Here is a 12,788-nt window from a genome sequence, read left to right on the forward strand (position 1 = left end):
CAGAACCCACACTCAATTGTATTTTATTGTTGTTAGACCAGGTTTACAATGTCATTACCACAAGGAATTTCCAGTAAGGAAATGTCTTCAGTCAATGAAACTTAGCACCTGATTTGCAATTTACATACAGTTTTACACCGTTCCCTGGGGCACCAAAATGATTTACTTACTTCTCTGGAGGGAAGGAATGTAGGCAATTTTACATTTAATCTGCATTATTAACATTTTTCTCATCACTTTCTTAAGTCTGAACACTTAAGAAAATAATAAATCAAGCCCTGATTTATAGTATTGCTTATTTCCGGAGTGTAAATGCTCAGACTAAAATTGCAACAATCAGTCTTAGGAGCTGATACAAGTAGGCTCCAACATACCCAATTGTGTGACTCACTTCTGTCACACAGCCAATGTGTCCGAGGCAGGACTTGAATCCAGGTCTTCTCACCTCTCTCTCTACTAAACCGCATTGCCTCTCACTTATTTACAGATGAGGAAACTGAGACCCAGGGAGACTGAGTGACTTGTCAAGGATCACAGATTTTCTTACTGGTCAGGTTGAATCTAATAGTATAAAACTCAATGAAGATGAGTGAATAGTCTTCCACTTGGGTTTTTAAAAAGTCTACTCTACAAGGACAGGAAAAAGAGGCAGCAGAGATGAGTGTTCAAGCAGTGGATCCAGCATTAGAGGGTCTGGGTTTGTCATTGAATCCTAGGTCTGCAGCATACTCTCTGAGCAAACAGTTCTATGTTGGGTAAGTCAATTGCTCTAGGCTTCAGTTTACTCATCAGAAAAATGAAGGGTTAGACTGAATGACTTCCTTCTGGCTCTAAGTCTACCGTCCTATAATCCCAATTAAAAGACAGTGAAGACGTGGCTATGCAATGGTTCATGTGAAAAATATCCATATGTTTTAATGGACTATAACTTAATAAGTCATCTCCTGCATATTGTATCCTTGATGCAATGGATAAAGCACAGGATTTTAAGTCATAGGATACATTTGAATCCTAACTTTGTCACTTACCACCTGAGTGACCTTGGGCAAGTCATTTAATTTCTCAGGGCCTCGTTTTTGTCATCTCTAAATGAGGTGTTTAGACTAAGTGACCTCTAAGGTCCTTCCTTCCCAGCTGAAAAATTTCTGCTTCCCTTCGACGAAAGATTAGAATAGCAGGCATTGGGGCACGTGGGCAGATGCACTGGCTTTAAAGCCAGAAGAACTGGGTTCCAGTCCTACTTACCTGATGTCAGGCAAGTCCCTGTGCCTCACAGGGCCCCATTTCTCCCATTTGTAAAAAGAAGTTGAACTAAATCCTGTCTATGGTTCATTAGTGCTCTGAGATGTTATGAAATATTTGGCCTTCTTATCCAGGCATTTATAATCCTGGTCCTCCAAGAATTTTAATGTAGAAAAAGGAGACTGATCAGATTTCTTTGTTGCTCACCAAGGACAAACTATTTTTTTCTCTCAAAGCAACCAGGTGAGTGGCTACTTAAAATATCCCAGGAGTGTTGGCTTGGCAGTGCCATTGCTATTAAAGAGCACTGGATGGGATAAAGATACTGTTCCTGGCTTCAGGAGAAAACAAATTTGAAGTAACCAAAATAATTGACAAGATCAATACTCACAAACAAGCAATTGTTTTTATTCCTCAGAATAATCACAGAACCACCCCCTCTATATTTGTTTGTTCTCTATTCTCCAGCTTCCTTATATAAAAGTACCATGAGCAAATATCACAAAGCTTTACGTGTGCAACAGGTTCTACAGATGGTTTTCTGGTGACCAGTCTCTATTTTATTTACTATAATTGAAATCTTACACTTAGGAACTTTGCTCCCCAAATGCATTGACTTCCCTTTCCCCTATTAGCTCTGGCAAACAGCCTCACCCAATCAGGAGGGATAGAATGTACACAGCTACACTGCTTGAAAGGAACGATGGAAACCTGTCTTTGAGACTCCTTTAATACTCTGGCTTGGGTGCTGTGTCAGCAGGAGAGAGAAAACAAATCATATAACTTAGATGATAAAAAATTAACACATAGCTTTTATTGAGAGCTGACTTTGAGAGGCAACATGACAGAGTTGAGGATTTAGTACAACCTCAGTTCAAGTTGTGCCTCAGACACTTACCAGTGTGACTCCTGCCAAATCAGTCTTAGTTTCATCATCGGTAAAATGGGGATAATAATAGTACCTACCTCATAGTGTTGTGAGGATAAAATGAGATGATATAGGTAAAACACTTTGAAAACCTTAAAATGTTGTGTAATTTGTTATTATTATTAAGTATAAACTCCCTTTCCCTCAGCCTTTGGAAAAAAAAAGGAAGAATTTCCCATAAGTTACCAGTGGGGATGGAGCAAATACATTTATTTCTTTTCTTAAAATATAAATTCCGGGGCAGCGAGGTGGCGCAGTGGATAGAGCACTGGCCCTGAAGTCAGGAGGACCTGAGTTCAAATCTGGCCTCAGACAAAACACTTGACACTAACTAGCTGGATGACCCTGGCAGGTCACTTAACCCCAATTACCTAAAAAAAAAAAAAAATTAAAAAAAATACAATTTCCTAAAATCAAAGGCTTTCTTATCACAATGACATTGCTGTGATGGACAAGCAATTAAAATGCTTGCTAGTAACAAAGTTCAGCAAAAATTAATAAATAAGAGAAAACCAACAGCTATAAATATACCTGCTCTGCTTCTGACTCATTACTTCCTTGCCTCCTCATATTCTTATTAGAAGATTGAGTTTCCTAGATGTAATATTTACAATCAAAATCTGTCCATACTTTCAGGTATTTGCATCAATAACATCACAAATATTCCTATCCCTATGAGGTTGGTTGGTGTTATACAGTCAGATCTAAGCAAATGAAGTTCCTCTCTTGAGGACTCTAAATCTTAAATTACCACTTGTCCAAATGTTAGCGGTGGTTAATATTTGAAAAAGGAGAGAACACGGAGATATCACAGGACCTGACTCTGGATATGAAAGGGTAACAAACCAGCCCCAGGACAGCATCTCATCCATGTGGAGCATGCAGCAAGTTTGTGGAATCTGATGGTAAACACAGATTGTAGCCAGCTTCTCTATCAATAAATGTTTTTGTATGAATGACAATTAGATATTGTCCCAAAGCATTTTCTTGACACTCCACCACAGAAACTTGCCCATTGGAGGAGTAGGAAAATCTGATGAGTGTTGGGATACCTGGGATATTTAGATGGGGGTGGGTGGGAGGGAAGGATAAGGAAGTTCTTCCCAGAAGCCTGAACCTCACCTTGCCACCCCCCCCCCCCATGTGTTGTAATTTCCCAATCATGCTAAACAGATCTTTTGGCCTTCCTTCTCCCCCCACCCCCCAAGTAATACTGATATTAAGCAAAGACTTTTCTTCCTACTGTTAAGGTGGGCATGTTTGTTATACATACCAAGGGCTGTATAGCATATATGTACACCGAAGGGTGTAGGCTGAAGACCAAAACGACATTATACATTGTGCTACCCTGCTAGCACCTGGGAGTGCCTGAAAATTGTAAGCTCTTAGGTTGCCAGAGACTGTGCCTATTTAACTTATGTTGACTCAGCTACATGCTTGAATGTTGCTTCTCCACAACAGACCAAAGTCAAAGAGTACTGCAGGTGTGGTAGGAAGCTTTGCTTTTCTTAGATATATTTCTATGATACATAATAATTCCCTGGATCTCTCTTGACTTATAGAGAGGCAAGGCTTCCTCAAGAGGCACCAAGGTGTAATATAAATAAACCAGGATTTGGAGTCAGATGATATTTATTATCTGGGTGACAATGCAAGTCATGAACACTGGATTTGGAGTCAATAGACCTGGGTTCTAATCCTGACTCTGCCACTATCTGTGTGATGTTGATCAAGATTCTTGATTTCTCTGCCCTTCAGTTTCCTCACCTGCAAACTGGGGGAGGTTAATAACCTCAGAGACCATCTACAGCAACCTCTGCATTTTACAAATGAGGAAACTTGGGCCCAGAGAGGTCAAACATCTTGATCAAGGTCGCAAAGGTAGCAAACACCGTGTGAAGGATATGAACACAAGTCACTGATTCTAGATCAGATTCTTTGTAGCCTAGGACAAACAATTACTTTCTCTGGGCCTCAGTTTCCTCATCTGCAAAATGAGAAGTTTGGACTAGATCAGGGGTTTTTAACCTTTTGGTCTGAACCCCTTCTGGTCTGGTGAATCCCATTGAGCCCTTCTCAGAATAAGGTTGAATGCATAAAATAAAATACACGGGACTATATTGAATCAACCATATAGAAACAATTTATCAAGTAAAAAAAAAATCATTACCCCTAGGTTATATACTTTTCACTTCACCTGGTTGATGCCCTGCGCCTCAGTTTCCTTATCTGTTAAATGAGAAGTATTGGACTAAATCAACTCTTCTTCCTCTGAATCTATGAACAGGTACCATGTAGTTAGTGACAGTAAACTGAAAATGTGATGGGGGTGGGAAGAAAGAGAGAAACTTGCTGCTTTCCTTCACACAGTGTCTGTCTAGAACCTTACTCTTTCCCCAAACCAACCACAGTCCTGGGATCCAACATGCTTCCTCGGTGCGACGGGTCAGTGCAGAATTCCCTGGCCTTAGAGGTGGAAATTCAGCGGGTAGGGGATTGGAGGAATCCAAAGCAATGCGCGCAGGCTGGGTGGGATTTTTGACATCTCTGTTCAGCGCGTGCAATGGGAAAACACTCTGGGCGCGCCCGCCTTTAGAAGCAGCTGCCAGGCTTTCTCCGGGAAAGGACAGGGATGGCTCACAGCCTGTCCCCAGACAGCTGCCGCCCCATGTGCGCAGCCTAGTCAGTGGTTTTATTTATTTTTCTTTTTTTTTTTCTTTCTTCCCCCCCCCCCCACCTCCGCCCCGCTCAGACTTTCTTTCCACCCCTTTCTCCACACTTCTGGGTCACTCTCTGAGCCTCCGCACTGAAAGAGTTAACCACCTCCCCTTTCCCCTTCCACCTTCTTCTCCTCCTCCCCCCCCCTTCCTAAAAAAGAAAAGCTCAAAGTTTGGTCACGGGCAGAGAGTGAGATCAAAGCGGAGGCAATACTTCCTGTTGTAGGAGGCTCTGTATATAAGTGCCTGGGTAATGTTGGGGGGATGTCAGCACCATCCAGAAGGAGACGCGAGTGAGCGAGCGAGAGAGCGCTCCCTCCCTCCACTCTCTGTCTGCCTTCCCAGCTCCCGGGGTTTCCCTAGAGACCACAATGAACAAGTTCCTCTGCTGCACGCTTGTGGTAAGTCCAGCAACTGAGGGAGATCCAGGCTCTAGCTGCCTGCGATTCAGGGTACGGCGTGTCCCCTTCTCTGCACCGGTCGCCCCGGGCCTTGGGGCAGAGGGGATTTGGGTCAGGCTTGTACACTGGATTTACAAGGTCACAGAGCCAGAATCACGGCATCATCGATGTCCTTTCTCATTCCCCATGACATCGAACTTTGGGAAATATAGAAGGTGAAAAAGTTGCTTCCCTAGGGATCTTTAACCTGGGGTGCATGAACTTACTTTCTTTAATAGTTTGATAACTGCATTTCAATATAATTGGTTTCCTATGTAATCTTATATATTTTATCTTATGCATTTAAAATCTTGATTCTGAAGAATACATGGATGTCGCCAGATCGCCAGTGGGGGCCATGACACAAAACAGGTTTAGAACATCGAAGACTTTTAAAGTTATTTTCACATTTTTGTTTTTTAACCAAAATGATTCTTTCTCCTGGGCAGTCAGACTCTTATGGGCTCCCTTTGTCACATGTGTCCTATGTCCTTCCCCTCAAGGATATGATTAATAAGGCCATGGAGTCTTATATTAAGTATATTCTTTACCCACACCTGCTTATGGCCCAGGAGAGCTAGCACAAGGTTGAAGGCAAGACTTTGTAGTGAAAAGCTGGCTGCACTGAAGCCTTGAAAACGGCCTTTAAATCCCATCTTGGGTCAGCCACTTCATCTTAGTTTTCCCATCTGTAAAATGGGGATATCAAACTTGTGGTACTTAATTTGCTGAGTTGTTCTAAGCAGTTTTTGTAAATATTAAAGCACTCCATGAATGTCTGTATTAGAACAATTATTTTTAGAGATTATTATTAGGCAATAGCTTGAATGTTTGCATCAATAAATGTAACTTTCCATTTCATTCAAACTGGAGCTGGTTTGTTTCATATATTGCACCACAGGAAAGATTGTGCAACCTGATGGGTATACAGTGGAGGAACTGTTAAATTTGTAATCAGAAGTCTGTGTTTAAATCTCAATTCTGCCATGCCACTTGAGTGTTCTTGGGGCAAATCTCTCTGGGCCTCAATTTCCTCATCTGTAAAATGATGGGGATGGAGTAGATGACTCTTAGTTGTCTTTTCAACTTTAAATCTATGAGCCTGTGGTGATCAGACATTTAATAACTGTGAAATTGGTCTGATAATCAGAACTTTCATTTTTTAAAAATGATATAATTTCATCAATAACATATAGAGGAAAATATCGCATGTTGTTAAATACACTTTGACTTATTCATTATTAAGTGCTGTACAATATTGTACAGGATTCGATTTTCACTTCTAGCGTGAGTCCTTCTATAGCTATTAAAATAATTTTCCCAGTCATGATAATAGCACTCACAAATAAGTAATTATACAAGCACTGACTTAGTCTTATATTTCCCTGACGTCTAATGTCCACCTAGATATGAAGTAGACGTTTACTGCTACATAAAGCTACAAAAACAAATATTTAAACCACAGAAGGGTTTTGGACTTGTTGAGATGGCTACATAAATTATAACCTCTAGCCCACAAAGAGTGAATGGCAGCTTGTGTAGGCTTCCAGGAAGTTTCTGGGATATGGAAAGCATAAAAAAAATAACAAAATTATGAAAGAAAGTCAAATTGGTCACCAGGCTGTAAACAATTACTTAATTCTTATCTAGTGCCAGATGCCCGTTATTTCTGTATGTTTCAAGCTAGTATAAGTATTCTGGTAGTATAGTCCTATCCCCTAGCCCATATTGCAGACTAAAAACTTTAAGGTATGTAATACTGAGGTAATAGGCACTATAGTAGTGGGAGGTAGGTATAGATGCAGTTATATACATGAATAAATGATACTTTGCTTTAGATGATAAATTATGTGATCAAGATAAAAGAAATTAGATCATGCTGAATATAGACAGCATTCCAGATTAGAAAAATAAAATTTTTAATCTGTAAAACAAGAAGGTTGGATCAAATGGCCTTTAGGATCCCTTCCAGCTCTGACTTTACAATCTTTTATTTTCTGAAGTTCAATTTATCATTTTGGTAAAAAAAAAAAATAGGAAGGCCTACTTTGTGCTTACACATCTCCTCTCATCCATTCCTGGGTGTAACAAGTAGTTGTTAAGCACCCACTATGTGTGAGGCATTGAGAAGAGATACAAAGCTGTATAAAACATGACCCTCATTCTAGTACAAAAGCTATACAATCTTAGAGAACTGACTGACCTTCAGAGGTTAAATGATTTGCCTAATTAGAATAGCTTGTGGGACTTGAAGCTTGGAAGGTCTGAATTAAAATCATGACTCAGATACTTACCAGCTATATGACATTGGATAAGTCATAACCTCTCAGCTTTAATTTCCTTATTGTAAAATAGGGAAAATAACAGTGTGTACCTCATAGGGTTGTTGTAAGGACCAAATGATTTAATATGTGTAAAAGTACCGGGTAGCTAAGCGGCACAGTGGATGGAGTACTGGGCCTAAAGTCAGGAAAATTCATCTTCCTGAGTTCAATTCTTGCCTTGGACACTTACTAATTGCAAGTCATTTAACCCTATTAGCCTCAGTTTCCTCGTCTGTAAAGTGAGATGGAGAAGGAAATGGCAAACCATTCCAGTATCTTTACCAAGAAAACCCTAAACGGAGTCATGAAGAGTCAGATATGATTGAACAACAAAACTGAAATTGAGCATTGTAGCATAGGTTGGTTGGGTCAGAGAAATTAAATTAAAAACAGTAAACATGTATTAAGTGTCTATTATGTGCAAGGCACTTTGAGTGCAAAAAGAGACTGAGTTTAGCATTTGAAAAATATGGCCTAGGAGACAATTTTTCACTCTGGCATTGCTGAAGAAGGCCATCATGCTGATACTTATATGGAAACGGCAAGCGTATTAACCAATCACTGGGTAAATTTCACACGAGTGTGCAGGTTGTCATTCGGTCTGCATAGAAAAGGCATAAGGACCTAAACAAGTATGATCAGGGCAGATTTTAGGCAGCAAAGCAGGGAGTGGAAGAGAATGGCATGAGTAAAGATATAGATGTGGGAGAGATACTCTTGGGAAAGTGTGAGAAGACCTCAGAAGGTATTTGACCCAACCCACCTCCCCCATTTTGCAGATCAGGAAACAGAGGCTTTTAGTGACTTGACTGAGGTCACATATGTGTTCAGTGTCAGAGTTGAGATTCAAATCTAGTTCCTTTAATTACCAATACAGCTTTCTTTCCACTGAACTAAAGTTCAGCATGCACATGAGGCAATGATGGCAAAGGGGTAATACGGCTTCCCTGCAGGGCTAATCACTGTGTTGTAGAGTTTGGCTTCCCTGGACATACTGCTAACAATACCAGATCATGTCCTACATGTTTGAATGTGAAATTGGTGGTTTGATTTGTATTATCCTAATCTGCAACTGAGTTTGAGCTAGTTGATGGGAAGTAAAAGGCTTGGCTTTTACCTGGCACCAGTGGCATCCATTGAACCCTCAGAATTAACCTTTGTGTTTGCCTCATGAACTCATGATCATAGGGTTTCTGTGTGTGTGATGTTTTTCTCTGGGTTGCCTCTCTGATGTAGGTAGTAAAGATGGTGCCACCCTTTGGGGATTTTTGGTTTATTTGTGTGGTTGGATTCATTTATTTACTTACCTTTTTTTGAGAGAGAACATAGAAATGTGTGGACAAAGTACATGTAAAAATAGATTATATACCTGTACCTAGCAACCTTCCAGGCATTTTTTTTCATTGTAATACAGACTTTAAATTCACTAGTTCAGCTAAAACCACAGCAGCCAAATACCATTAGCTGAAGAATTAAACTTTCTTGCCAAGATGTTCAACCCAGTGAGTGCTAGCAAGCAGCTGTACCAAAGACATCAGCTAACATTTTTGTAGTTGTACAGATATTTAGCCTGCTGGGTTTTGCTTTTAGCTACTCTTAACCCCCTGCCTGCTTTCTTCCCTTGCTGAAAACATTCTAAAAAAGGCATTATTTTTTTAGCATCCCATTATCCAATAGTGGTTTATCAAATCATGGAACCTTTGTGTTGGAAGTATAGCAGATGTCAACAGAGTCTCTCTTTTTTTGCATTCAAAATAACCTTGCATAGATAACGAGTTTAATGATGTATCAGAGACTTTCTCATCACTGGAGGTGTTCAAACAGAAACTGATCATAGAGCTACCATTTATACATTGCTTTAAGGTTTGCAAAAGAAAGAAGTTATACACTCACACATTCTCCTTTGATCCTTATAACAATTCTGAGAGGAGGGTACTATTATAAGCATCTTCTTTTGACATATGGGAAAACTGAGGCTAAGCTAGATTAAGTGACTTGCCCAGGGTCATACAACCAATAGATGTCTGAGGTGGGATTCACACTCATGTCTCCCTGACTCAAAGGCCAGCCCTCTATCTAGCCATTACCCTACCTAATTGCCTGTAGCCAAAGGTAAGGGAAAATTCATTGGGTTAGGGATAGCTGTTGATTCCAAGATCAGAATTCTTACTGCACTTTTCCTCAGCTAGCTAGTCAAAATTTAAAGAGAAAGGAAAGTATGTGTGTATATATGTGCACATATACACACATATAAATATATGCATACATACACATGCACATATATATATAGACATGTATTTACAATATACAGGAGTATGTATGTATAATTATGTGTGTGTATGTGTTTATGGATATGGGCGTGCATTATATCATACACACATATACACATTTGGGTTAATCTAGGCTTCACCTGGTCATACTGGTTAGGTCCTTATGCCTTTTCTGTGCAGCCTGAATGACAAGCCTGCATACTTGTGTGAAATTTACCAGGTGATTGATTAATATACTAGGCTCTTCCACATATGTTTCAGCGAGATGGGTTTCTTTGGCATTCCTAGAGTGAGAAATTGCCATATCTTTCAAACGGTAAGCTAAATCTCTTTCTTCTTGTACCCAGAGTGCTTTGCATATAAAAGGCACTTAATCACTATTTACTGTTTTTAATTTAATCTCTCTGACCCACTAGCCCATGCTATAATGTCCTACATTATTGACCCCATTATATAGAGAACTTAAGAGAGAATCAGTCAGTAATCAGGCTCCCACAGTCCATTAATGCATTCATCAGGCATTGATAAGGTATATACTTACTTGAGAGTCAGTGTGTCATAATGAAGGGAATATTGGTCTCTAAGTGAAGATGTGAGTTTTAGCCCTGACTATATGACTCTGAGGAAAATAAGTCACTGAAACCCTCCTGAGTTACAAAAAAGGTAAGAATGTACATTGATAGAGGAAGTTGGTTAGTGGGACCTTCCCACATATGTGAAATCAAAAGCCTGACAGAGGGAAAAGAAACTTATACATGCAGAGCTCTGGAAAAGACAGAAAGAGAAATAAGGCACATTCTCTAAACAAAGGGTTGAGACAGGCTTAAAAGCTGGAGACCAGTGACTTAGTTGCCTTCTCGCAAGAAAAATAAATCTTAACTTCCTTAACTGCACATGTGTGAGCAAGTCACCTCATCCCTCTGGGTCTCAGTTTCCTCATCTGCAAAATGAAGAGGTTGGACCCAATGACCTATAAAGCCTGTTTTAACTCTAACGTTCTCCAGTTTCCTACCTCAAGCACCATCTCTTAGGTCTTTCTTGTCAAAAGATAGCACCAATGATTCTGGTGACTCCTGACTTCACTCCTGCTGTCAATCTAGCCCCGTTTTTAATTACCTTCCCTTTGGAAGGTCATTTGAGAAAGGCTTCCAGGGTCACCATCTGGTCTGAGTAATGCCATTTCTTCCCTCCAGGGAACAACTCCATATGAGAAATGTCAATATTATGGAATTAATAAAGTAAGAAATGGATTCAGTATACAGTATCTGGATACTCAATTATGGAATTCTGTGGTACCCTTAGGTAGTGGCACTGCAAATTACAGAGTCTATGTACTGACAGGTCAGTCAAAAAAAAAATAGTTGCATTACTGAAAAGATGCCTGTTAGGTACAGGTCCATATATTGAACTCTATTTTCCCATTGACTTACATTTTTAAAAATTAGAGATGTGTTCCTAAAGGAGAAATTATAACTTAACATAAGCAGAGCATTACTCAAGCACCATTGATAATGCTTTACTTCATTGGCAACTTTTCAGGAACCATCCTTGCTACATATAGAGAGATATATAGACTTCTGTGTTGTAGATTGAGCTAACGAGAGAATGGCACATAATAAAAATAACAATGATAATTGTGGTGATGATGAAGTTTATACAGCACTTTCTTCACAACAAGCATGTAAGAGAACTTTACAACTCATATTTATATAAGTAGTCCTTTAAAAATTACATAGACTGCTCATAATAACTCTGTAAGACAGGGCAGTAAAAGCAGTGTTTTTCTCATTTAATGAATGGAGAGATTGAGGGTCTGAGAAGTTGTGACTTACCCAAGGTCAGTAAGCAGTCAACAAGTATTATTTGTATACCTACTATGTGCCAGACTCTATACTAAGTGCTGAGGATACAAAGAAAGGCAGTGATGAGATCTGTCCCCTCAAGGAGCTCATATTTTAACAGGGAGAACAACACATAAAAACTATGTAAGGTTATAGAGTCAATCCCGTAGACAGGCCCCTGACTCAAGTCTTCTGACACCAAGACCAGGGCTCATTCAATGCCCAGACTAATGGACTGTCAACCAGGAAACCAACATCTTGTTCCCAGTTCTTTTAGTGGGTACATTAAAACAAAACCAGTATATACTATAATACATCTTCCAGCCATAAACCATTATCCTGTGATCTGTCCCCATTCTTTAAGATTGCACCTCTGGGAAGATGGTAAAGACAACAGAAATCTATGTCTGGACAATACTCATAACTAGACCAAACCACTCCCCTTCCTTATCCCTTGGTTTTTATCAACAAAGAGGGGATGGAGCTGTTGTCTTGCTGTTGTTACTGCTGCATGCTGATGTAAGAGTCCATCAAGGCCTTGGCAATGGCTTCCAAGCCAGTACAAACTCCAGTGTCAATCAGTTTGAGTTAAAACACAATGGCCCACAACTGCAAGAGGTAGTTACAATACCAGCAACATCTGTGAACTATCTATGAAAAAAATGAAGCTAGGTATGGTATACTTGAAATAGATACAAGTATGGTATTTTTACATGACCTGTAATTAGCTTTTGGAACTGGCTGACAGAATATTTTGGGGGCAAGAAGCACAGAAAGCATAAAAAAAAAGAGTTAGACATTCTTTGGGATAAGAATATCTGTACAAAGTATTACTAAACCACATGCCTTAATGAGCCCCCTTTATCACATGCTTGGACACTGATGATTTATGCTGTAGTGCCTTAACTTGTGAACACACATGGTCAAGAATTTGTTAGTTTTTACGTTTTTATTGAGGAGACATGCTCAAGTGTTTTGTTGTTGTTGTTGTTGTTGTTGTTGTTGTTGTTGTTGTTGTTGTTGTTG

At 39.7% G+C, this 12,788-nt stretch overlaps 1 protein-coding gene across 1 annotated transcript in view; it reads left to right on the forward strand.

Annotated features, from left to right (window-relative positions):
* Positions 1–5,151: 5,151 nt before the first annotated feature.
* The window catches only part of TNFRSF11B (TNF receptor superfamily member 11b), a 47,687-nt gene continuing 40,050 nt past the window's right edge, over positions 5,152–12,788 (forward strand). Inside the window, 2 exon segments of the mRNA XM_027854046.1 lie at positions 5,152–5,175; positions 5,178–5,288. Of these exon segments, the coding sequence (XP_027709847.1) occupies positions 5,152–5,175; positions 5,178–5,288 (135 nt within the window).

The sequence above is a fragment of the Vombatus ursinus genome, unplaced genomic scaffold (assembly GCF_900497805.2).
Source record: "Vombatus ursinus unplaced genomic scaffold, bare-nosed wombat genome assembly UNPS02010284.1, whole genome shotgun sequence".
In the NCBI taxonomy this organism is placed as follows: Eukaryota; Metazoa; Chordata; class Mammalia; order Diprotodontia; family Vombatidae; genus Vombatus; species Vombatus ursinus.